This window comes from Lemur catta, chromosome 21, assembly GCF_020740605.2.
Source record: "Lemur catta isolate mLemCat1 chromosome 21, mLemCat1.pri, whole genome shotgun sequence".
In the NCBI taxonomy this organism is placed as follows: domain Eukaryota; kingdom Metazoa; phylum Chordata; class Mammalia; order Primates; family Lemuridae; genus Lemur; species Lemur catta.
In genome coordinates, this window is record NC_059148.1 from 33538886 (window position 1) to 33563000 (window position 24115).

General features: G+C 59.4%; 1 protein-coding gene across 1 annotated transcript; it reads left to right on the plus strand.

Annotated features, from left to right (window-relative positions):
* The first annotated feature begins 3526 nt into the window (after window positions 1-3526).
* Window positions 3527-23012, plus strand: COPG1 (COPI coat complex subunit gamma 1). The gene is made up of 24 exons (XM_045534180.1): window positions 3527-3702; window positions 6187-6239; window positions 6882-6962; window positions 7230-7301; window positions 7475-7554; window positions 8487-8562; window positions 8756-8848; window positions 9245-9331; window positions 10000-10157; window positions 10256-10389; window positions 11332-11399; window positions 12107-12295; window positions 13463-13558; window positions 14230-14473; window positions 15166-15241; window positions 16101-16204; window positions 16614-16739; window positions 17011-17079; window positions 18092-18234; window positions 18516-18687; window positions 19705-19802; window positions 20763-20901; window positions 21051-21149; window positions 22498-23012. Exons 1-24 carry the CDS (start codon window positions 3666-3668, stop codon window positions 22626-22628), a joined length of 2625 nt encoding a protein of 874 aa, XP_045390136.1. The 5' UTR covers window positions 3527-3665; the 3' UTR covers window positions 22629-23012.
* Window positions 23013-24115: the final 1103 nt, after the last annotated feature.

A 24115-nucleotide genomic window follows, 5' to 3' on the forward strand; every position in this document is an offset into this window, starting at 1 on the left:
GGGCTGGGACCCGGGAAGGGAGCCACAGGACTTCCTCGGCAAGCGCTGCCAAGCCAGGGGAAGATTATCCGCCCTCGAGTGGTTTTTTGCCACGGCTAAACACGGATTGCAAATGGAACGTGATCCAAGCAGATGACGTCCCTGCGATTTTAAAAAGCAAAGTCAATCCCAGATTTGATAGGGTTCACATCAGCTACACCAACGCCTCTCGGGGGGGTTATGAGACTTGAGCTTCTTCTAATTCGGTTTATTGAATATGAAGAAATATCAAGGAAGGTTTAAAAATTCTGGCCGGGCGTGGTGGCTGATGTCTGTCATCCCAGCACTCTGGGAGGCCGAGGCTGGAGGATCGCTCGAGGTCAGGAGTTCGAGACCAGCCTGGGCAATGTAGTGAGACCCCGTCTCTGCTAAAAATAGAAAGAAATTAGCTGGACAAATAAAAATGTATAGAAAACATTAGCCGGGCGTGGTGGCGCATGCCTGTCGTCCCAGCTACTCGGGAGGCCGAGGCAGGAGGATCGCTGGAGCCCAGGAGTCTGAGATTGCTGTGAGCGAGGCTGACGCCACGGCACTCTAGCCCAGGTGACAGAGCCAGTCTCTGTCTCAAAAAAAAAAAAAAAGAGAGAGAGAGAACACTCAGGTTAGGCCCAGGACAGCCAGGGTCTCACCTGGGACTTTTATCCTCCTCCTGGGGCTTCTGAAAAAATAGACGGAAAAGAGGAAGAGTTGGTGCCACCTAGTGGCAAGAGAAGGCATTTCAGGAGGGCGGGGGAAATTCTTAGAACAAAGTTAGGTTTTCTTTAGTTGGAATAGAGGTGGTGGTGGTGAGAAGGTATCCTAACAATAATCTCTACCGTTTTAAAATTAAATTTTTATCGAAATAATCATAGATCCACATGCAATTGTTAGAAATGATACACAGAGATCCTTTATACCCAATGAGAACATTTTGCAAAACTATCGTATAGAAAGCAAGAGTCCAGAAACAAACCCCTACGTTCAGGAGCAACTGATTTTCAGCAAGGAGGCGACACCATTCAGTGAGGGAAGGAATAATAAATGGTGCTGAGAAAAACTAGTATCATAGGCAAGAGTGAAGTTGGACCGTTGGCTCACACCATGTACAAAAATTAATGCAAATGGATCTAAGACCTAAATGTAAGAGATAAAACTCTTAGAGGAAAACAGAGGGGTGAATCTTCATGACCTTGGCTTAAGTAATGATTCCCTCTGCCTGGCGTGGTGGCTTGGGCCTGTAATCCTAGCACCCTGGGAGGTTGAGGCGGGAGGATCTGTTGAGGTCAGGAGTTCAAGACCAGCCTGAGCAAGAATGAAACCCCATCTCTACCAAAAATCGAAAAAATTACCTGTGCATGGTGGCGCGTGCCTGTAGTCCCAGCTACTCGGGAGGCTGAGGCAGGAGGATCGCTTGAGCCCAGGTGGTTGAGGTTGCTGTGAGCTATGATAATGCCACTGCACTTTGCCCCGGGCAACAGAGTGAGATGCTGTCTAAAAATCAAAAAGAAAAAAGTAATGATTCCTTAGATATGACACCAAAAGCCTAAGCAATGAAAGAAAACAAGTAGATCAATCGAACTTCATCAAAATTTAAAATTTTTGTGCTTTAAAGGACAGTATTAAGAAAATGAAAAGACAACTCACAGAATGGGAGAATATATTTGCAAATCACGTAGCCAATAACGGTGTCGTATTCAGAATGTATAAAGAACTCTTACAACTCTATTTTTGTATTTTTTTGAGACAGAGTCTCGCTCTGTCGCCCGGGCTAGAGTGCCGTGGCATCAGCCTCACTCACAGCAACCTCAGACTCCTGGGCTCAAGCGATCCTCCTGCCTCAGCCTCCCGAGTAGCTGGGACTACAGGCATGCGCCACCACGCCCGGCTCATTTTTTCTGTATAGATATTTAGTTGTCCAGCTAATTTCTTTCTATTTTTAGTAGAGACGGGGGTCTCGCTCTTGCTCAGGCTGGTCTCGAACGCCTGACCTCGAGCGATCCTCCCGCCTCGGCCTCCCAGAGTGCTGGGGTGACAGACGTGAGCCACCTTGCCCGGCCCTACACCCTACTTTTAACATCTTACTTATTATACGAAGTTTGCATATCGCCTCCCAAGCCATCCGAAAAATCCCTTTTATAGGGTGCAGAGTATTTCGCCCCATGGATGTACCATAATTTCCATAATCATCCCCCCTTATTTACGGACATTTAAGATGTTTCCAATTATCTCACTGCAAACTGCTGCCGTGGGCAACTTAATTTTCTTCTTTTGCATGATTTCCTCCAGATAAGGGGTGGGGTTACTGACTAAAGATTCTGGACGTTTCTCTGCCTCTTGACAATTTCATCTCAGTGCAAGATCTGCTCGTCCAGGCCTCAGCCTCTGCAAAGCCTGACCGACAGGAAACCCGGGGCCCTTCCTCCCACCCCTCCTGCCACCTTGCTGTCACTCCCACCTTGGTCACCAGCCCCCTGCGAGTCCTCTCCCCAACCGGCTCACCAGGGCTGCTCCTCCCCGCGGTGCTGGCAACCTGGAGCCACGACGTTTGCAGCCTTTGCCCACCCTGCCTCGGCTTTGCCGTTGCCCACGCAGTGTGGCCACGCTGATCTTTCACTTTCGTTAGATCCCCGAAAGTTTAAATAAAATACCAAACAGGCCGGGCGCGGTGGCTCACGCCTGTCATCCCAGCACTCGGGGAGGCCGAGGCGGGAGGATCGCTCGAGGTCAGGAGTTCGAGACCAGCCTGGGCAGTGTAGCAAGACCCCATCTCTACTAGAAATAGAAAGAAATTATCTGGAGGACTAAAAATATATATAGAAAAAATGAGCAGGGTGTGGTGGCGCATGCCTGTAGTCCCAGCTACTCGGGAGGCTGAGGCAGGAGGATCGCTGGAGCCCAGGAGGTGGAGGCTGCTGTGAGCGAGGCTGGCGCCACGGCACTCTAGCCTGGGCGACAGAGCAAGACTCTGTCTCAAAATAAAATAAAAAATAAAAACACCAGACAATTTGCAGCAGGAGCAGCTGTGATGGGGCGTGGGCAGCCACGCATCAGAAGGCCAAGTGCATGCTCCTGTTATTCATTCACGCAACACGAACTTAACTGAGCAACTACTACGTGCCAACGGCAGCCACTGCAATGAATAAAACGACAATAAAAGCAAGATAGTCCAAGTAGTGTTAGGTAGACGGTGATTCGAGCTAGGGGAGGAAACCAGAAAGCGGAAAGAAACTGAATCTACGTAAGGCGGGCGCCAGGCGCTGAGCCGGGGCGCAGGTTACTCCGCCCACTTCCCGGCCTGGCCACACCCCCTCTGGCTCCGCCGCGGACGGGGTTAATATAGCCCGCTGCTCGGGTGGCCCGGATGTGCGCAGGCGCACTTAGCGCTGCGCACCCGCGCATAGGCGCACCTAGCGCACCGCGCCTGCGCACAGGGGCCCCTGCCGCGCCGCGCCTGCGCACAGGCGCCCCAGCCGCGCCGCGCCTGCGCACAGGTGGCCCCTCTCGCGCCGCGCCTGCGCACAACGCAGGCCGACGTGGCCGGCCGGAGCCCGGAAGTGGCCCGCGGTGAGGACGCGCCGCCGGACCGCTGACCAGAGCCGCGCCTGCCGGACGTTGCGGTGCCGCGCTGCGCCCCGGCCGGCGGCACCATGTTGAAGAAATTCGACAAGAAGGACGAGGAGTCAGGTGACGGGGGGCCCCGGCTGGCGCTCGGGGGAGGCCGGACCCCGCGCGGGCCCCGGGGACCCGTCCTCGCGGGGCGACCGTCCCTGCCCGGAGCCCGAGGCCTGACGGCGGCTCCGGAGCGCGCTCCGCTGTCCCCCGCGTGACCTCGGGCGGGTGGCCACGCCCCTCTCTGGGCCTCAGTTTCCCCAGCTGTCGGGGGGTGGCGCCCGGGGCGGCTGCGCCCCGCTTGCTTTCCGCGTCCGACCTCCCGGGGGTCGCCGGGTCGCGTTGCCGCGGGCCGGGCGGGGGCCTCATCCGCGGGGCCGGTGACCCGCGACCCCGAACCTCGACCCCTTCGTCCGGTCATTCAGCGGACGCGGGTCGGTGCGTCCTGTGTCGCCGTCCTGCAGTGGACCCGGGGGCACGCGCGGTGTAGACGGGGGGACGCGCGGTGTAGACTGGGGACACGCGGTGTAGACTGGGGACGCGCGGTGTAGACTGGGGACGCGCGGTGTAGACGGGGGGACACGCGGTGTAGACTGGGGACGCGCGGTGTAGACGGGGGGACACGCGGTGTAGACGGGGGGACACGCGGTGTAGACTGGGGACGCGCGGTGTAGACTGGGGACGCGCGGTGTAGACTGGGGACGCGCGGTGTAGACGGGGGGGACGCGGTGTAGACGGGGGGACGCGCGGTGTAGACGGGGCGGCTCGCGGTGTAGACGGGGGGACACGTGGTGTAGACGGGGGGACACGCGGTGTAGACGGGGGGGGACGCGGTGTAGACGGGGGGGGACGCGGTGTAGACCGGGAGGACGCGCGGTGTAGACCAGGGGGGACGCGCGGTGTAGACGGGGGGGACGCGGTGTAGACCGGGAGGGACGCGCGGTGTAGACGGGGGACGCGCGGTGTAGACGGGGGGACACGCGGTGTAGACTGGGGACGCGCGGTGTAGACCAGGGGGACGCGCGGTGTAGACTGGGGACGCGCGGTGTAGACCGGGGACGCGCGGTGTAGACGGGGCGGCTCGCGGTGTAGCCGGGGGGACACGTGGTGTAGACGGGGGGACACGCGGTGTAGATGGGGGGACGCGCGGTGTAGACCCGGGGGGACACGCGGTGTAGACCGGGGGGATACGCGGTGTAGACGGGAGGGACGCGTGGTGTAGACGGGGGGGATATGCGGTGTACATGGGGGGGCACACGCGGTGTAGACGGGGCGGGTGACGCGCGGTGTAGACGGGGGGGACGCGCGGTATAGACGGGGGGACACGCGGTGTAGACGGGGGGGACGCGCGGTGTAGACCGGGAGGACGCGCGGTGTAGACGGGGGGACGCGCGGTGTAGACTGGGGACACGCGGTGTAGACCGGGGGGACGCGCGGTGTAGACGGGGGGGACGCGGTGTAGACCAGGGGGACGCGCAGTGTAGACGGGGGGGGGAACACGGTGTAGATGGAGGGGAACACGCGGTGTAGACCGGGGGGGGACGCGGTGTAGACGGGGGGGGGGGGACGCGTGGTGTAGACCGGGGGGGGGGGGAACGCAATGTAGATGGAGGGGGACACGCAGTGTAGACCAGGGGGGACACTCGGTGTAGACCCGGGGGGGGAACGTGGTGTAGATGGAGGGGGACACGCGGTGTAGACCGGATAGGACACTCAGAGCCCGAGCTGGGGATATTGCAATTGCTACCGACCCCACAAAGGGGGGTGGGGGGGGTAGCCTAGGTCGCATGATTTGCAGCACAAGAAGCCAATTATGGAGACAACCAGGTTTGCAAAAGGAAGGCGTTTGGATGCCGAAGCCCAGTGTGGGGACAGAGTCTCAAATCCGTCTAAGGGCTTTTATAGGAGGTGGTGACGTGCAGGTCACGTTGCGTGGGGTTCGCAGTCCTAGGGTTCTCGGGGGGTCTGAGCCAAGAAGAGGCTGCTGGGCATGGCTGCTGAGTCCTGGGGAGAGGCCGGTTAGGTCTGGTTGTGAGGTTGGTTAGTTAAGGCTGGTTGTCAGGCCGGTTAAGTCTGGTTGTGAGGCTGGACTGGTAAAATCTGACGGAACACGAACCAACTTGGGGGGTGGGTGGGTCATTCTGCAAAGCCAATCACGGAGCGGTTAGAGGCATAGTGGATTCAGACATCAACCAGGTAATTACACACGTCGTTAATTACAAAGGTGACATCTGCTATGAAGGAAACTTGGTCAACAGGGAGATTGTGGTCCCCGGGCACGTAGAGGTTCGGTTAAATACGAGGTGCTTGAATGAAAGCGAGACATGGCACAGAAGGACCGTACCAGGGCTGCTGGGTGACAGGCCCAGAGCTTTAGGGTCGAGGAGAGTCCCCTCAAGGGAGACTGGCAGGACCTACAGATAGATCGTGGCTGCCGTTCCTTAGGAGTTTGAACTTGACCGGGTGTACTGGGAAGGGACATTCTCGCGTCTCCCTTTCCTTAGGTGTGGAGAGTTTTGAAATTCAGAGTCACAACCTGTCTCTTCTCCTCGCCCCCAGGTGGAGGGTCCAACCCATTCCAGCACCTGGAGAAGAGTGCGGTGCTGCAGGAGGCAAGTGTCCTTTGTCCCCCTTCGTCTTCCCTCCTAAACGTTCATCCTAAATGCGAATACATTCCAAGAGCAGTAGGGGCCCGGGCGCGGGGGCTCACACCTGTCATCCCAGCACTCTGGGGAGGCCGAGGCAGGAGGATCGCTCGAGGTCAGGAGTTCGAGACCAGCCTGAGCAAGAGCGAGACCCCGTCTCTACTAAAAATAGAAAGAAATTAGCTGGACAGCTAAAAATATATAGAAAAAAAAACGAGCCGGGCGTGGTGGCGCACGCCTGTCGTCCCAGCTACTCGGGAGGCTGAGGCAGGAGGATCGCTGGAGCCCAGGAGTCTGAGGTTGCTGTGAGCGAGGCTGACGCCACGGCACTCTAGCCCGGGTGACAGCAAGACTCTGTCTCAAAAAAAAAAAAAAAATTTTGTTTACTAAGTATCTGCTAGTCGATAGGTCAGCACATCCCTGACTGATATTTGGGGAAGATTTCGGGATTTATTCATTGATGAGTGAAGAGAAACAAACTCCTCGTGAAAATAAGCTTGCGTAGACAAGTGTATTTATTTACCCCGGGATCTCTCCGACCTCGAATGTCCTTGAAGGGAAATGGACCAGGCCGGACGGTGACATCGTCGCTTGCTTCTTTCTTCTCAGGCCCGTGTGTTTAACGAAACCCCCATCAACCCTCGGAAATGCGCCCACATCCTCACCAAGATCCTTTACCTCATCAACCAGGTAACCAGGGTGACGCCTGGGGGTGGCGAACTCGGTGCCGGAGGATGTTGGGGACGGTGGAAAGGTCGCGGTCGCCTTCAGGCTGTTAGACGGGCTGCGTGTGGCTGTCGGCAGTGGCCGGGTTCCGCGTCCTCCCCTCGGCCTCCAATTTTGATGCGTTGCCTTTGAGTCCCCGCGAGGTCTGAGGATCTGGCCTGGGCTGACGCAGCAGGAAGAGCCACCCGGTCCCCGTGTCACACGCTGAGACTTCTTTCTCGACGACCACAGGGGGAGCACCTGGGGACCACCGAAGCCACCGAGGCCTTCTTCGCCATGACCAAGCTGTTTCAGTCCAACGATGTAAGTTGCCCCCGTCCCGGCTTCCCTTGCGTGGTGGCAGGTGTGGGCGGGGCGGGGACGGCGAGAGCAGCCGGCGCCACCAGTCACTGGGCACTGCCTTTGTGCGGACTAGAAGCTTCTTCTAGCTCTGGCCCTCTTGCCACGAGCCAGGGCTTTTCCCGTCTCTTCCCCAGCCCACGCTCCGTCGGATGTGCTACCTGACCATTAAGGAGATGTCGTGCATCGCCGAAGATGTCATCATTGTCACCAGCAGGCGAGTCTGGAGCTGCGGGGGTGGCTCCTCCGACGGCTGCCATTGGCCGAGACCCGTTTTGTTTTTGCTTTTGTTTTTTTTTTGAGACAAGAGTCTCGCTCTGAGCCCGGGAGGCTGAGGCAGGAGGATCGCTGGAGCCCAGGAGGTTGAGGCTGCTGTGAGCGAGGCTGACGCCACGGCACTCTAGCCCGGGCGACAGAGCCAGACTCTGTCTCAAAAAAAAAGAACTGGGGCTCCGTTCTCCTGTTTCTCCTTGCCCCGGTTTCGGATGGGGGTCACACGTCGCTCTGTAGGCTCATGTAGAAAATATTTACGGAGCGCAGTTCGGGTGCCGTGTGCAGCTCTGGGGGTCCAGCAGCAAACGAGACAGACATAGCGTGTGCGGCCCCAGGATTTGCAGAGCAATCGCGGGCAGTGAGGCCATTAAGACGGGGTGCCATCCGGGTCATCGCGGGGCAGTACGGGGGGCTGCCAGAGGAGATCAGCAGAGCACCCAGCTTGATTTGGGTCCCGAAAGGCCTCCTAGCCCCGTGCTGTGAGCGGGGTGCGGACAGATGAGGGAGAAATAGCAGGACGGGGGTGCAGGGGTGAGGGCCGCTCCAGGCTGCGGAAATAGCACATGCAAAGGCCTGCAGAGGAGTGAGAGCGACCTACCGGGGGCACTTCCAGAACTTTCTGCATGAGGTCACTGGCCGTAGGGAGCCTTGGGGATGTTGTAGCAACAGCAGGGGGGTGACCTGGACAGTGTGAGTGTCATGAAACCCCCTGCAGCTGCCGCGTGGAGCGTGGCCTGGTGGGGCGGGAAGGAAGGGAGAGAGAGTGCGGGGTGGATGGCGATCCGGGTGAGCGTGGTGGCAGGGGGACCGGAGAGGCGTGGCCAGGCCTGGGCACCCCGCGTGGTAACAGTGCTTTCTGTCCCTGCCCCGCCACAGCCTGACAAAAGACATGACGGGGAAAGAGGACAACTACCGGGGCCCGGCCGTGCGCGCGCTCTGCCAGATCACGGATGTGAGTCGTGCGCTGCGCCCTTCCCCGCTGCCCGGCCCCTTCCCTGAGGCTCTGGGCCCGTCCTTTGCTTGCTTGGGGGGGTCCCCATCTCGCCGAGCCGGGCAGTGTGGCGTGGGAGCCCCCCGTGCCCCACCACCTGCCCGGCCGCGGCTCGCCGAGGACTGACCGGGTCCCCTCCGCCCCCCGCGCCCAGAGCACCATGCTGCAGGCCATCGAGCGCTACATGAAGCAGGCCATCGTGGACAAGGTGCCCAGCGTCTCCAGCTCCGCCCTGGTATCGTCCCTGGTGCGTAGCGGTGGCCCTGCGGGGGACGGGGTGGGACATTGAAGGAAAGAACAAGGCCACTTTCCGGTAGGCGCGAGAAAAGCATTCTGTGTCCCCAAGTCTGAGGGTCCCACCTGCCTTCTCAGGCTCGATCGATGGGGGGCCTGGGTGCGTGGCCTCAACCCGTCGTCCCCTTGGGGTGACAGATCGCTCGCTGGACTTTAGATCCGGCAGAATAATCTTCAGCCAGGACGGACGGGGCGAGGGAGGGCGGGAGTTACCCGAGTTCGTCTGGGGTCTTGGAGGGCCCGGACGGCGGCCAGGCCCTGGCTGTGTCCGAGGGCAGACCAAGCACCGGGCGACAGGGAGGGGACCGATCCTCCCTGCCTGCCCCTTAATGTCCCCCCTTGCCCGCAGCACCTGCTGAAGTGCAGCTTTGACGTGGTCAAGCGCTGGGTGAACGAGGCCCAGGAGGCAGCATCTAGCGACAACATCATGGTCCAGGTGAGACGGGAGCGGAGGGGGCGACATTTACAGTACTCAGGTGTCGGCCGGGCAGGGAGGCTCACGTCTGTCATCCCAGCACTCCGGGAGGCCGAGGCGGGAGGATCGCTCGAGGTCAGGAGGTCGAGACCAGCCTGAGCAAGAGCGAGACCCCGTCTCTACTAAAAGGAGAAAGAAATTAGTCAAACAACTAAAAATATATATACACAAATGAGCCGGGCGTGGTGGCGCGTGCCTGTAGTCCCGGCTACTCGGGAGGCTGAGGCAGGAGGATCACTTGAGCCCAGGAGGCTGAGGCTGCTGTGAGCGAGGCTGACGCCACGGCACTCTAGCCCGGGCGACAGAGCCAGACTCTGTCTCAAAAAAAAAAAAAACACTTCAGAGGGTCAGAGAAGCCTCCCACGTCGAAGGCGCACACACCTGCCGCATCTCGGCCCTCAGATGCCACTCTGCCAGGCCACGTGCTCGCGTGGTTTGTCAGGTGTCGAGCTGGGCGCTGTCTAGACCGGGCACCTGGGGCGATCGCTCCGCGTGGCAGCTGCCACCGTGCCCATCTCAGAAATGAAAAGGCCGCAGCCGACAGAGGTGCGGTGACCCGCCTAGGGCCGCACGGCTAATGGCCCTGGGCCCGGCGTGCCTGTACCGTGTCGCCGTCTCTCGCCCTGCAGTACCACGCGCTGGGGCTGCTGTACCACGTGCGTAAGAACGACCGGCTGGCCGTCAACAAGATGATCAGCAAGTTCACCCGGCACGGCCTCAAGTCCCCCTTCGCCTACTGCATGATGATCCGGGTGGCCAGCAAGCAGCTGGAAGAGGAGGACAGCAGGTAACAACGGCCCCCGTCCCTCCGCGGCCGCCCGATGCCGCCTTCATCCCTCCGCGCGGTTCGTCCCCAAACCCTTTGTCACCCGCGTTGTTTTGCAGCCACAACAGCCCGCTGTTCGACTTCATCGAGAGCTGCCTGCGGAACAAGCACGAGATGGTCGTGTACGAAGCCGCCTCGGCCATCGTCAACCTGCCCGGCTGCAGCGCCAAGGAGCTGGCCCCGGCCGTGTCAGGTCAGCGAGCGTCCCCGTCACCCGGCCGCGCGCACATCCGTCCCCGCTGGGGACTGGACCCTGGGCCGGGGGCTGCAGGGAAGGAAGAAAACGCCCTTAGAGAGGCGGTGGTTTAGTGTCAGGAAAATAGGGGTTGGTACTTAGGACAGGAAGCACGAGATGAGAGGCTGAGCGGTTGGAACCAGAAAGGGGGCGAGTTCAGAGGTCAGAAAAGGAGAGGCTCTCGGGGGTGGAAAACCGGATTCTAACAGAGGGAGAACATTCTAGACAGGACAAGCCCAGTGAGAGCAAAGCTGGCATCGCAGGTGGGTTAGGTGTGCGGGTTTTTAGGAGTGGATCGAGTTTTTCTGAGATTTCCTGGAATAATGGCGTCAACTTGGTCAGGCAGAGAGAGGAGTTCGTGTTCAGAGAGAGGAGTCTCCCTTCCTCCCTGGAAACAAACCAAAAAGAGAGCTAAGGAATTCGTTCCCTGACTTGAGCATTGATTTATTGTTTTGGTCTCCCTCCTAGTTCCAGAATTAGGTAGGACGTAAAGGAGAGCCTTCAAAATAAGGGTTAGCTTATTTTAAGAAAAAAACATAAATGCTAAGAAAAGTATCAGAGAATGAAAGCCAAGTTATACACAAAGGAACATGGCTATTCCAGAAAACGGTTGTCTTATTCACTACTAAGGGCAAATGCAAACTTTAGCTGTGAGCTCCCAGGCAGCCAGGGCAAGGAAAGGAAGTAGACCAGCTGTCATCATTGACCAGAGCCCCTGGGTGCTCGTAGACATGACGGCCCCTGTTCACGGCTGCCCAGGGCGAAGGCGAGCTCTGTGTCCCGGGCGGGGGGGCAGGTGTCAGCAGGGAAATGAGCCCTGCCCCTCCCTCAGGGGCCCGGCCCTGGCTTCGCCCAGCTGCCCGGTAGTGAGGGAAGCATGTGGCGTGTGTGTCCCCACAGTGCTCCAGCTGTTCTGCAGCTCGCCCAAGGCCGCGCTCCGCTACGCCGCCGTCCGCACCCTCAATAAGGTAGGGGCGCAGGGGTGGGGAGGTGGGGGGGCCTGGCCCCTCGGCAGGTTCAGGGGAGGCACGCTGGGTCTGGCTGCAGCTGTCTCCCAGCCCCCGGCCTGGCTGGGAAAGGCGTAGCCCAGGTCTCAGTTACTTCCTTCCGGAAGGTCAGATGATCTTGTCCGAAGGGCCTGTGACCAGGCTGGACCCATCCGGGGAAGTGCTGGTTTTTTTTTTTTTTTTTTTTTTGAGACAGAGTCTGGCTCTGTCGCCCGGGCTAGAGTGCCGTGGCCTCAGCCTCACTCACAGCAACCTCAGCCTCCTGGGCCTCAGCGATCCTCCTGCCTCAGCCTCCTGAGTAGCTGGGACGACAGGCATGCGCCACCACGCCCGGCTCATTTTTCTATATATATTTTTAGCTCTCCGGCTAATTTCTTTCTATTTTTAGTAGAGACGGGGTCTCGCTCTTGCTCAGGCTGGTCTCGAACTCCTGACCTCGAGCGATCCTCCCACCTCGGCCTCCCCAAGTGCTGGGATGACAGGCGTGAGCTACTGAGCACGCCCGGCCTTTTTTTGTATTTTATTTAGAGATGGGGTCTTGCTATGTTGTCCAGGCTGGTCTCCCCAGAGTGCTGGGATGACAGGCGTGGGCCCCCGCGCCCGGCTGAAGTGCTAGAATTGAGGTCCGGCCCCTCTCCGTCTCCCTCCCCACCCCCCCCCCAAACGAGGTGGCCATGAAGCACCCGTCGGCGGTGACAGCCTGCAACCTGGACCTGGAGAATCTGGTGACGGACTCGAACCGCAGCATCGCCACACTGGCCATCACCACCCTCCTCAAGACAGGCAGCGAGAGCAGCGTCGACCGCCTCATGAAGCAAATCTCGTCCTTCATGTCGGAGATCTCGGACGAATTCAAGGTACCCGGGCGCCCCCGGAGCACCCGCAGGTCCCCAGAGTGAGGAAGAGACCCTGCCTTAGTCACGCAGAGCGCGGTGGGTCGTGCAAAGCGGGCAGAAACCTGCTCCGCCTGCGGGTCACAGGGCGGCTTCGCGGGCCGAGCTGACCCGTGAGACGTGCGTTGGAGAGAGATCCTTCTGGAGCAGCGTGGAGTGGAGGACAGCGCGGGGAGGAGGTTGTCGCCGTGGTTCCGAAGGACAGGACGCGGCCACCAGAGCTGGCCGGGGAGTAGGAGAGGGGGGCTGGTGTGAGAGTCCTTCAGGGAATAGAGCCACTCGGTACGGCACAGCGTGAGAGTGGCAGTGGGGACATCATTTTCCACTTTGGGTTGACGGTGGCTCAGACGAGAGAGAAAGATCTAGAGTCGGTAGCATAGAAGTAGCTAAAGCTGTAGGCGGAGCTGAGCTTGCCGATGAGACTCAGGAGAGCAGAGAGGCAGGGACACAACAGTTAAGACACAGGCTGGGCCGGGAACGGTGGCTCACGCCTGTCATCCACCACTCGGGGAGGCCGAGGCGGGAGGATCGCTCGAGGTCAGGAGTTCGAGAACAGCCTGGGCAAGAGCGAGACCCCGTCTCTACTAAAAATAAAAAGAAATTAGCCAGACAGCTAGAAAAAATATAGAAAAAATGAGCCGGGCGTGGTGGCACATGCCTGTAGTTCCAGCTACTCGGGAGGCTGAGGCAGGAGGATCGCTTGAGCCCAGGAGTCTGAGGTTGCTGTGAGCGAGGCTGACGCCACGGCACTCACTCTAGCCAGGGCGACAAAGTGACACTCTGTCTCAAAAAAAAAAAAAAAAAAAGGCTGGACAAAGGAGGAAGCAGAAAGGCAGGTGGGAGTCACGGGGCAGGGTGCTTAGAGACTCACTAAGGCCTCAGGAGGACAGCGGAGTTTGGGGGACCCAGGCTCTGACTCCGGGGCTGTGGGGACACCCACAGGTGCCACCCAGCCCTGGGTTGGCTGGGGATCGAGTGCTCCTGAGCATGGGGGCAGTTCCTGTCCCCTCCTTGCCCTCGTATCATGCCCGTGGCCTGGCCTCGCCTAAGGAAGGGCGCTGCTGGCACTCGGTGACCTGAGTCACCCCACCCGGCGGCAGGGGCTCACGTCTGTCTGTCTGTCTGTCCCAGGTGGTGGTTGTGCAGGCCATCAGCGCCCTGTGCCAGAAGTATCCTCGCAAACACGCCGTGCTCATGAACTTCCTGTTCACCATGCTGCGGGAAGAGGTGAGAGTCGGGGGCGTTCGGGGCACGGCACACCCCCTGCGCAGGGAGTGACCTGGCCGCGGGCTCCGCACTTGAACTTGGAGCCAAGAGCCTCCTGACTGCGGGTGTTCTCAGACCAGCCCACCAACCAGCTAGTGTTCTTGGTGCCTCTGGCCCTTTGCCCGCCTTTTGGACAGATGGACGCTGTAAACACGCACCAGGTGCTGGTAATTACAGCGAGAATTGTGACTCACCGTTGTGGCTTTAGGGACACAGCAGGCCGGGCGCGGTGGCTCACGCCTGTCACCCCAGCACTCAGGGAGGGAGGCTGAGGCGGGAGGATCGCTCGAGGTCAGGAGTTCGAGACCAGCCTGGGCAAGAGCGAGACCCCGTCTCTACTAAAAAAAAATAGAAAGAAATTAGGCAAACAACTAAAAAAAAAAAAAAATGGAAAAAATGAGCCGGGCGTGGTGGCGCATGCCCGTAGTCCCAGCTACTCGGGAGGCCGAGGCAGGAGGATCGCGTGAGCCCAGGAGTCTGAGGCTGCTGTTAGCGAGGCTGGTGACTGGCTCATTTAGTACGATGTCAGGCGCCCTGCCTCCAGGTTCCGTCCTCGGTGCCGCCTGGCACCCAGCCCCTCTCTGGAGCGGGCAGACCCCGGGTTCAGCCCCGCCCCGGCCGTCCCCCCGCAGGGTGGCTTTGAGTACAAGCGCGCCATCGTGGACTGCATCATCAGCATCATCGAGGAAAACTCCGAGAGCAAGGAGACGGGCCTGTCGCACCTCTGCGAGTTCATCGAGGACTGCGAGTTCACCGTCCTGGCCACCCGCATCCTGCACCTCCTGGGCCAGGAGGGGCCCAAGACCAACAACCCCTCCAAGTACATCCGCTTCATCTACAACCGAGTGGTCCTGGAGCACGAGGAGGTCCGGGCAGGTGGGTCTGAGCCAACGCTGAACTCGGGCTCTTCGCTTGGGCTTGGGTGAATGTCCTGCTGGCAAAGGGACCGGAGCCCCCCTGTGGGGACCTTAGATGTCCTCTCGTTGATTTTTTTTTTTTTTAAGAGACAGGGTCTTGCTATGCTGCCCAGGCTAGAGTGCCGTGGTGTGATCATAGCTCACTCAAGCGACCCTCCTGCCTCAGCCTCCCGAGTAGCTGGGACGACAGGCATGCGCCACCACGCCCGGCTCATTTTTTCTATATATTTTTCTATATATTTTTAGCTGTCCAGATAATTTCTTTCTATTTTTAGTAGAGACGGGGTCTCGCTCTTGCTCAGGCCGGTCTCGAACTCCTGACCTCGAGCGATCCTCCCGCCTCGGCCTCCCAGAGTGCTGGGGTGACAGGCGTGAGCCCCCGCGCCCGGCCTCATCGTAGTGATTTTGAAAATCGCTCCCAGAAGCCTAGAGTGGGAGCTGCGATCCCACTGGGCTCCCTTTTCCATTAAGTAGATAAAGAAGTTGAGGCCCAAGAGGGTGCCGAAGTCCCCCCAAAGCCACTCATTGCAGTCGTGGTGACTTTGGGCCTCCTCACTCGAGACTTGTTGCCCCTGGGGCTCTGAGCACCGAAAGTGCCGGAACAGTCGCTGTCAGGGCACACGGGGCGAGTGACATCTGCTTCCTAAACAGGCGCCGTGAGTGCCCTGGCCAAGTTTGGAGCCCAGAACGAAGAAATGCTACCGAGTATCCTGGTGTTGCTGAAGAGGTGAGTCCCGGACCAGGGACCCTGGTGGATGACAACGTTCCCTTTGACCCAGGTCAGGATTTCCTTTTTTTTTTTTTTTTTTTTTTTTTTTTTTTTTGAGACAGTCTGGCTCTGTCGCCCGGGCTAGAGTGCCGTGGCATCAGCCTCGCTCACAGCAGCCTCAACCTCCTGGGCTCAAGCGATCCTCCTGCCTCGGCCTCCCGAGTTGCTGGGATGACAGGCGTGAGCCACCACGCCCGGCTCATTTTTTTCTATATATATTTTTAGCTGTCCTGATCATTTCCTTCTATTTTTTTAGTAGAGACGGGGTCTCGCTCTTGCTCAGGCTGGTCTCGACCTCCTGACCTCGAGCGATCCTCCCGCCTCGGCCTCCCAGAGTGCCGGGATGACAGGCGTGAGCCACCACGCCCGGCCTCATCAGCGACTCTTGGGTTATTTCCGTTTTGTGGCCCACACGCATGACGCTCTGTGAATACTCACGCACAGGTTTTCCTGTGGACGTAGATTTCCACGTCTCTTGGGCACACACCTCCGTGTGGGGTTAGTCACTGGATCCTATTAAATGCTGCTGGACAGCGGGTCTTGGATTCGGGGGCTGCCACACTTACGGGGCTGGGCTTTAGGGCGAGGGGCCGGGTGGCGTGAACGTGGCCCGCTGCTAGCTCACTGTCACAGGCTGCAGGCCCCTCTGCACTTCCAGGCCCTTGTTCTGGTGCTTTCTGGGTTCCTCATGTGGGGACTGACCTCTCAGAGCCTCAAGAGACCTGCTCCCCCCCGAGCCCCCCGATAGAGCAATGCGGGGAGTCCTCCTGCCCCCGAGCTGGGCTGCAGGCCAGAGCACCTTGCGTTCTGGCTGCAGGTGCGTCATGGACGATGACAACGAAGTCAGGGACCGAGCCACCTTCTACCTGAACGTCCTGGAGCAGAAGCAGAAGGCGCTCAACGCCGGCTACATCCTCAACGGTGAGTCGCCGGCTTTTGTCTGTCCCAGCGGTTAACCGGGGCCCTTCTCAGAGCAGCGGCACCCTCCCCGGACAGGGGACATCCAAGGCAGGGTGTTCTCGGCTGGACTTGTGTGGCATCCTCGTGACATCTCGGGAGACCCAGGGTCACGCCGGCGTGGGTGGAAACGGTCCGGTAAATTGACACAGTCGTTAATAAAACATTTTCCTAGTGCTTTGCCCTTCCTGAGTCGCTCCCTGGGAGAGCAGAGAGGCCCAGAGAGTTCAGTGATTCTTCTCAAGAGTCGCAGCTCCTAGGATTTGTCACTTGGGAACCCCTGAGACCTCAGTCTTCCACGGGGGTCCCCGGCGTGCGTTCCGTCGTGCCTGGCAGGCTCGGTGACATCTCTGTCCCCCCGCCCGGCCTCCAGGTCTCACCGTGTCCATCCCTGGTCTGGAGAGGGCTCTGCAGCAGTACACTCTAGAACCTTCCGAAAAGCCTTTTGACCTCAAGTCCGTGCCGCTGGCCACCACGCCCATGGCTGAGCAAAGAGCAGGTAATGGCGGGGCTCCCCCCGGGGCCTTGGCTGGAGGGTCTGCAGTGGCTTTGAAGCCACTAAAGGGACCAGGGTGGCGGGGCAGGGCTTGCGCTGGCTGCAGGAAGCAGGGGTGACACAGGTGCTCGGTGTTTGTCACATGTCCTGCGCTTCTCCCCCTCTCAGGAGGGCTGGAATTCGTCCTCCCTGAGTCATGGCGCTGGGGGGGGGGTGACACTCCACCAGCCCGCGACTGCAGCTCTCGGTCACCACGTGTGTTTGTCCCCTGCAGAAAGCACCCCCATCACGACCGTCAAACAGCCCGAGAAGGTGGCGGCCACCAGGCAGGAGATCTTCCAGGGTGAGTCACGGCGCCGGGTGGGCTCGGGGCCGGGGCGTGGTCTGCTCACGGGGGGCACAGAGAGCGAGAACAGCTACGGGGTCTCTCTCCGGAGCGCCGGGGCCTGGAGAGTGTTGTAGGTCACGGTCGCCTCAGGTGGACGCTGGTGGCTCTGTCTGGCGTCCCAGGAGTCGGAAGTTCACAGAAGGTTGACTTTGCACAAGTAGGAAGTGCAGGAGCCGGAATTCAGATCCAGATCCTAATCAGTGGCTCAGAGCTGCCCCAGGGCCCTGACTCCGCGGGCTCAGGTCCCTGTGGCCCAGGTGATTCCGGATGTCTGGCGGAGCACAGCACGGGTTCAAGGACACTGGAACATTCTGTTGGGTTCCATGTGTTCTGTCCGTGTTCTCTCACAAGGTTTTGTTTTTGAGACAGAGTCTCGCTCTGTCGCCCGGGCTAGAGTGCCGTGGCGTCAGCCTCGCTCACAGCAACCTCAGCCTCCCGAGTCGCTGGGACTACAGGCATGCCACATGCCCGGCTAATTTTTTCTATATATTTTTAGCTGTCCAGATCATTTCTTTCTATTTTTAGTAGAGACGGGGTCTCGCTCTTGCTCAGGCTGGTCTCGAACTCCTGACCTCGAGCGATCCTCCCGCCTCGGCCTCCCAGAGTGCTGGGGTGACAGGCGTGAGCCACCGCGCCCGGCCTCCACCTCCTTTCCAGAATCCTCACTGAGCTTCTGAAGCCTCCAGATGGGATTAGGGCTAGGACGTCCCTTGGGGTGTCACGGTTGGTTGGTTGCTGCTCAGATCTGTCCCAGGCCGTGGCGAGGGGCAAAGGAGGACCAAGGTCAGGGACATGAGGAAATGCACACACCCCTGTTCAGGAAGTAGCGAGCGGCCGGGCGTAGGGACGTCCTCGTCTATCTCAGGGAGGGGGAGACCGTGAGAACCGGTCCGGGGACTTTATTAGAAATGCTGACAAGTGTGTCTGCAGTTCGGGAAGCTGAGCACGCGTGGCCTGTGGGTTTCAGAGCAACTGGCCGCCGTGCCCGAGTTCCGGGGGCTGGGGCCCCTCTTCAAGTCCTCGCCCGAGCCGGTGGCCCTCACGGAGTCAGAGACAGAGTACGTCATCCGCTGCACCAAACACACCTTCACGGGCCACATGGTGTTCCAGGTGAGCAGGGTGGGCTGGGGGTCGATGGGTCCCCGGGGTGGGGATCATGGCGGCCCCACTCGGAGTTGGTTGGAAGCCCAGCGTGAGGGCAGGATCTGCCACGAGCAGATGTGTCCCTGCACCTCTTGACACGGCTCCGGAGTGTCAGTGTGGAGACAGGGGACTGGGGTAGGGAGGCCCCTCGGTCAGTCGGGGAGAGGTGGGACCTCCCGGCTCTTCTGTGCGTCACGGCGTGGACCGAGAGCCGCGTCTGAGCTGTCCCCTCCCCTCCCCTGGCCCAGTTCGACTGCACCAACACGCTCAACGACCAGACCCTGGAGAATGTCACCGTGCACATGGAAGCCACCGAGGCCTACGAGGTGGTCTGCTACGTGCCCGCCCGGAGCCTGCCCTACAACCAGCCCGGCACCTGCTACACGCTGGTGGCACTGCCCAGGGAAGACCCCACAGCCGGTGAGCCCTCGGCCCCATACTGCCCCGGCCTCGTGGGAGCCGTGGAGTCTCGAGGGGGTGGACGGCTGCGGGGACAGCGGTTGGCTCCCAGGAGGGCTTCAGCGCCCCGATTCCAGCCCTGAGAGGAAGAATGGCCAAGTCCCAAGGGCTGTTTTCTTTTTTTTTTTTTTGAGACAGAGTCTGGCTCTGTCGCCCGGGCTAGAGTGCCGTGGCATCAGCCTCGCTCACAGCAGCCTCAGCCTCCTGGGCTCAAGCGATCCTCCTGCCTCGGCCTCCCGAGTAGCTGGGACTATAGGCATGCGCCACCACGCCCGGCTCATTTTTTCTGTATATATTTTTAGCTGTCCAGGTAATTTCTTTATATTTTTAGCAGAGACGGGGTCTCACTCTTGCTCAGGCTGGTCTTGAACTCCTGACCTCGAGCAATCCTCCCTCCTCGGCCTCCCAGAGTGCTGGGGTGACAGGCGTGAGCCACTGCCCCCGGCTCCAAGGGCTCTTCATGTACTGTCTCATGTCATCCTCCTAGAAAAGCTGTGGGGAGAAGTTCCACCGGCCCTGTTCATCCTTGGGGAAACTGAGGCACAGGTTAAATGATCGTCTGAGTTCCTGTGACTGCAGAACCCAGGCCTGTCTGGTCCTCAAACCAGAACTCTTTCTTTCACCATGCCGTGTTTCCCAGAGACAAGCACGTGCACCCCAAGCCAGTCCCCCCCGTGGAGCCACCAGCCCCCGTTTCCAGTCCTGGGGCAGTGGGCCTGTGACTGTCACAGGGACACAGCCATCCTGCATGGTCTCTGCTTTTCCTCTTTCTTTCTTCTTTCCTTGGACCCGTGACTCGACTGTCCTGTCCTTCCCCAAGGTGGTGCCCTCTGCCCAGCGTCGTGGGGCCAGATGGCGTGTGTCCCCGACTCATAAAAGCAGAGGCCTGAGGAGCAGGCAGTGACCCCCAGCCCTGCAGAGGAGCTTGTCCCCTGCAGGCTGGTGGCAGCCTCACCACTCAGCCTCCTTCCCCCGCAGTGGCCTGCACGTTCAGCTGCATGATGAAGTTCACCGTCAAGGACTGCGACCCCACCACCGGGGAGACAGACGATGAAGGCTACGAGGATGAGTATGTGGTAAGAACCTGGTGTCGGGAGGCTCAGTTTTGCGCCTGAGGCTGCAGGCCGGAATCCTTTTCTTGCTGTTCTTTTTTCTTTTTTTTTTTCTTTTTTGAGACAGAGTCTGGCTCTGTCGCCCGGGCTAGAGTGCCGTGGCGTCAGCCTCGCTCACAGCAGCCTCAGACTCCTGGGCTCAAGCGATCCTCCTGCCTCAGCCTCCCGAGGAGCTGGGACGACAGGCATGCGCCACCACGCCCGGCTCATTTTTTCTATATATATTTTTAGTTGTCCGGCTAATTTCTTTCTATTTTTAGTAGAGACGGGGTCTCACTCTTGCTCAGGCTGGTCTCGAACTCCTGACCTCGAGCGATCCTCCCGCCTCGGCCTCCCAGAGTGCTGGGATGACAGGCGTGAGCCCCCGGGCCCGGCTTCTTGCTGTTCTTGGATTTAACTTCTTTTTAAATTATGAAAACTGAATGTTTACATCTAAAAAGAAAACTTGAGACACACAAAAACGAAGTAGAAATGAACAGGAAAGCACTATCCATAATCTTTGGGAGTTATTTTTCAGGGCGAGTTGCATATTTGAGGTCATTCTGCACATTATAGAGATCTTGCTGTTTTGACTTAAAAACCATAATACGAGTCTTTTCCCGTATCCTTACAAATACTTCATGACTACAATTTTTTTTTTTTTTTTGAGACCAAGTCTCGCTCTGTCGCCTGGGCTGCAGTGCCGTGGCGTCAGCCTGGCTCACAGCAACGTGTGAGCACTTTGAGGACATGTCCATGTCCCCAGTCACGTTGCTCTGTGTCCCCAGACCCCAGCACAGCCCGCAGCGCCCAGCAGGGACCCGCTGGACAAGCTGCAGGAGGGGCTGAGCGGACGAGCTCCGAGCAGAGGCCCTGCGGTGTGGGGAGCAGGGAGTTTGTCCCCTGGCCGTGGGTCCCCAACTTCTTGTACTGCCATCTCTGCAGCTGGAAGACCTCGAAGTCACCGTGGCCGACCACATCCAAAAGGTCATGAAATTGAACTTCGAAGCAGCCTGGGACGAGGTAGGGGACGAGTTTGAGAAGGAGGAAACGTTCACCTTGTCAACGATCAAGACGCTGGAAGGTAGAATCCCGGGAACAGTGACTCGGGGCTGCGAGCCTCCCAAGATCTGGGACCGCTGCCGAAGTGCCCCTCCCTGTTCCCCTCCAGGGACGCGGGGCCATGTCGAGATCACAGTGTCAAACGCCGCTCTGTTTGATCTCTCCCCGCAGAGGCCGTGGGCAACATCGTGAAGTTCTTGGGCATGCACCCCTGCGAGAGGTCGGACAGAGTGCCGGACAACAAGAACACGCACACCCTGCTCCTGGCCGGTGAGCGCCACACCCACGTGGGGCGGGCCCGGGGCGCGGAGGACTCCGCAGGGAGTGAAAATCCCCAACGTTTAAAACTCCCAAAGCATCAGAAATCTTCTCCTGACCCTTGGCTGGCAGCACCCAGCTTCCCTCCCAACCAGCAACCTGCGTGACAGTCACAAAAGATGCCTGTCTAGCCTGCCAGGTTTTGTGGGTTTTTTTGTTTTTTTTTTTTTGAGACAGAGTCTCGCTCTGTCACCCGGGCTAGAGTGCCGTGGCGTCAGCCTCGCTCACAGCAGCCTCAGACTCCTGGGCTCAAGCGATCCTCCTGCCTCAGCCTCCCGAGTAGCTGGGACTACAGGCATGCGCCACCACGCCCAGTTCATTTTTCTATATATATTTTTAGTTGTCCAGCTAATTTCTTTCTATTTTTAGTAGAGACGGGGTCTCGCTGTTGCTCAGGCTGGTCTCGAACTCCTGACCTCGAGCGATCCTCCCGCCTCGGCCTCCCAGAGTGCTAGGATGACAGGCGTGAGCCACCGTGCCCGGCCCCTTTGCAGAATTTTCTAGTGGATCGGTTGGTCTTTTCTAATAGGAATGGGTATTTAAGCATTTTGGCTTGGAAATTTTCAAACAGACACAAAAATTAAATAGTATCATATATCCAATGTGCTCATCTTCCAGCTTCGACTCACACACCTGTCCCCACACTCATTCTCCACCTCTGCGTTATTTACTAGAAAATTCCACATACAGCATTTTATATCAAACTGCGGCTTCATCTGTATGTTTCCATAAGAGATGACAACCAACCCCCGCCCCCCCTTTTTTTTTTAAAGGGCAGCACAATCATTGTACCTAAAACAATTAAAAGGAAGTGAGATTTTTTTTTTTTTTTTTGGCTGAGTGTTTATAAACAGAGTTGGGAGGATGTTCCGCTTCAGTCCCCTGCTCACAGCTGACACCCCCCCTCCCCCCCGCCCCCAGGCCATCCTGTCTGTCCCCACTGAAGCAACCCAGTCCCCTGGGTCTCACAGACACCTGCCCTGCGGTTTTCCTCCCGGTGGGGCTGTCCCCTTCCTCAGTGCTCTCAGCGTCGGCCGACGTGAGAGAGCCTCGGGGACATCAGGTACGAGCCTGACCTGTCCGTTAACGCAGTTGAACTTGGCAGAAAGCCTTTTGAGGTTGGGGACACCAAAGCCCAGAGAGGTAAGGCCACAGGCTGGGACTTCAGGCCGGCTTCCCTGCCCACTCGTCTACACCAGAGCTGCCTGGATTGGTCGCTGTAGACGCCACCGCCAGCCGGGCCTCCGCAGTCCCTTGTGCCTCACGTGACCACTCACTCTTCTTCTCCCTTCCCTTTTAGGCGTGTTCCGGGGTGGCCACGACATCCTGCTGCGCTCCCGGCTGCTGCTGCTGGATACGGTGACGATGCAGGTGACGGCCCGCAGTTCAGAGGAGCTGCCCGTAGACATCATCTTGGCGTCTGTGGGCTGAGGGGCCCGCCAGCCTGCAGAGAGACCCCCCGACTCCCACCCCGTTCCCCCCAGACACTACGCAGAAGTTCCCGCCCTTCTCGCGAAACCGCCGGAAACCCCATCTTCCCGGGCTTCTGTGTTCAAACGCAATTAGGAATCACGGCAGATATGTTTTTTTTTTTTAATTCTACCCCCTCCCGTAAACCCAGAACTATTCGGGTTTGTGACATTTTTTTTTTTCTTAAGTAGGGGTTGATTTTAGCTTGTCCTAAATCTCGTCCTCCTGCCTGCAACAGAAAAAGGGTGGTCGTAAACGAATAAAAACATCGGCACCTCCTCTTGCAGTTGCTCCCCCAAGAAACCATCTGTCTCATCCCTGGAATAATAAATCAGCATGTGTTTATCCAGCGACTGCTGACCTCTGCGAGACTCGTGCTCAGGTGCCCGCCCTGCCCCGTGGGGGCCTCCCCCCGCCAGGTAGGGCGCCTGCGCTGTCCCCTTCGCAGGCAGGGCCCTCTCTTTGTCACTCTGCACGCACCAAGCCCCGGGAGGGGAGCGGTGTGAAAGTTTGTTGCGTGAATGCCATTAGCTAATGGGCAATGCGTTCACAGCCATTTACCCCGGTGTCACCTGGCGGTGTCACCTGGCGGCAGGTGTGACCTGGATGGAGCAGATGGACCAGGAGGGAACAGAGCGGGGAACCGCCCTGCGACAGGCGGAGCCGTCCCCGGCTTGGGTTCCAAGGCAGCAGGCTCTGAAACCCGGGCCTGGCCTTGCCCCAGCTTGGTGGCCCCGAGGCCCCTGTCACCCTGTTTTGTAAACATCCGGGGCCCAGCCTTGGAGATGGAGGTTGGGGACTGGGGACAGACTCGTGCCGGCGCAGGTGACCCGCAGGATCCCTGACTTCCGCTTCCCGGTGTCCCCGCTCCCGTCGCGCTCCGAGGCTGCGGGACAGAAAAGCGAAGACGGTGGCGTTTGTGGGTTTCACACCCCGGGGTCAAGCAGGCCGGGACGCGGGGACCCTCCCGCGCCGTCCCTGAGGCTCCCGCTGCGGGACGGACGGCAGCGCGGGGTGGACGCGTCCGTGGGCCGCGGCTGTCACAGCCCCCGGCATCGTCCGTGTCGGCCCAGGACGGAGACGACCCGGCCGCAGCGCGGAGCACCAGTGACCCCGCCAAGGGGGCGGGGCTGACCTCGGGGGCGGGGCCTTCCGCTGGGAGGGCGGGGCCTGGAGCCGGGAGTGCGGGGTGGCCTCTGGGGGCGGGGCCTGACGCCGGGAGGGGGGGGCTGACGTCTGAGGGCGGGGCCTGACGCCGGGAGGGGGGGCTGACCTCTGGGGGCGGGGCCTGACGCCGGGGGGGGGGGCTGACCTCTGAGGGCGGGGCCTGACGCCGGGAGGGCTGGGCTGACCTCTGGGGGCGGGGCCTGGCGTCGGGAGCGCCGGGTGAGCTCTGGGGGCGGGGCCTGGTGTCTGGAGGGCGAGGCCTGACGCCAGGAGCGCGGGGC

Excerpts from the sequence above, each read along its gene's own strand:
- COPG1 (XM_045534180.1), top strand. The coding sequence starts at position 3,666 with ATGTTGAAGAAATTCGACAAGAAGGACGAGGAGTCAG. Across the intron at positions 8,563-8,755 it reads CGCTCTGCCAGATCACGGAT|AGCACCATGCTGCAGGCCAT; the intron begins GTGAGTCGTGCG and ends CCCCGCGCCCAG. Across the intron at positions 18,688-19,704 it reads CAGGGAAGACCCCACAGCCG|TGGCCTGCACGTTCAGCTGC; the intron begins GTGAGCCCTCGG and ends CTTCCCCCGCAG.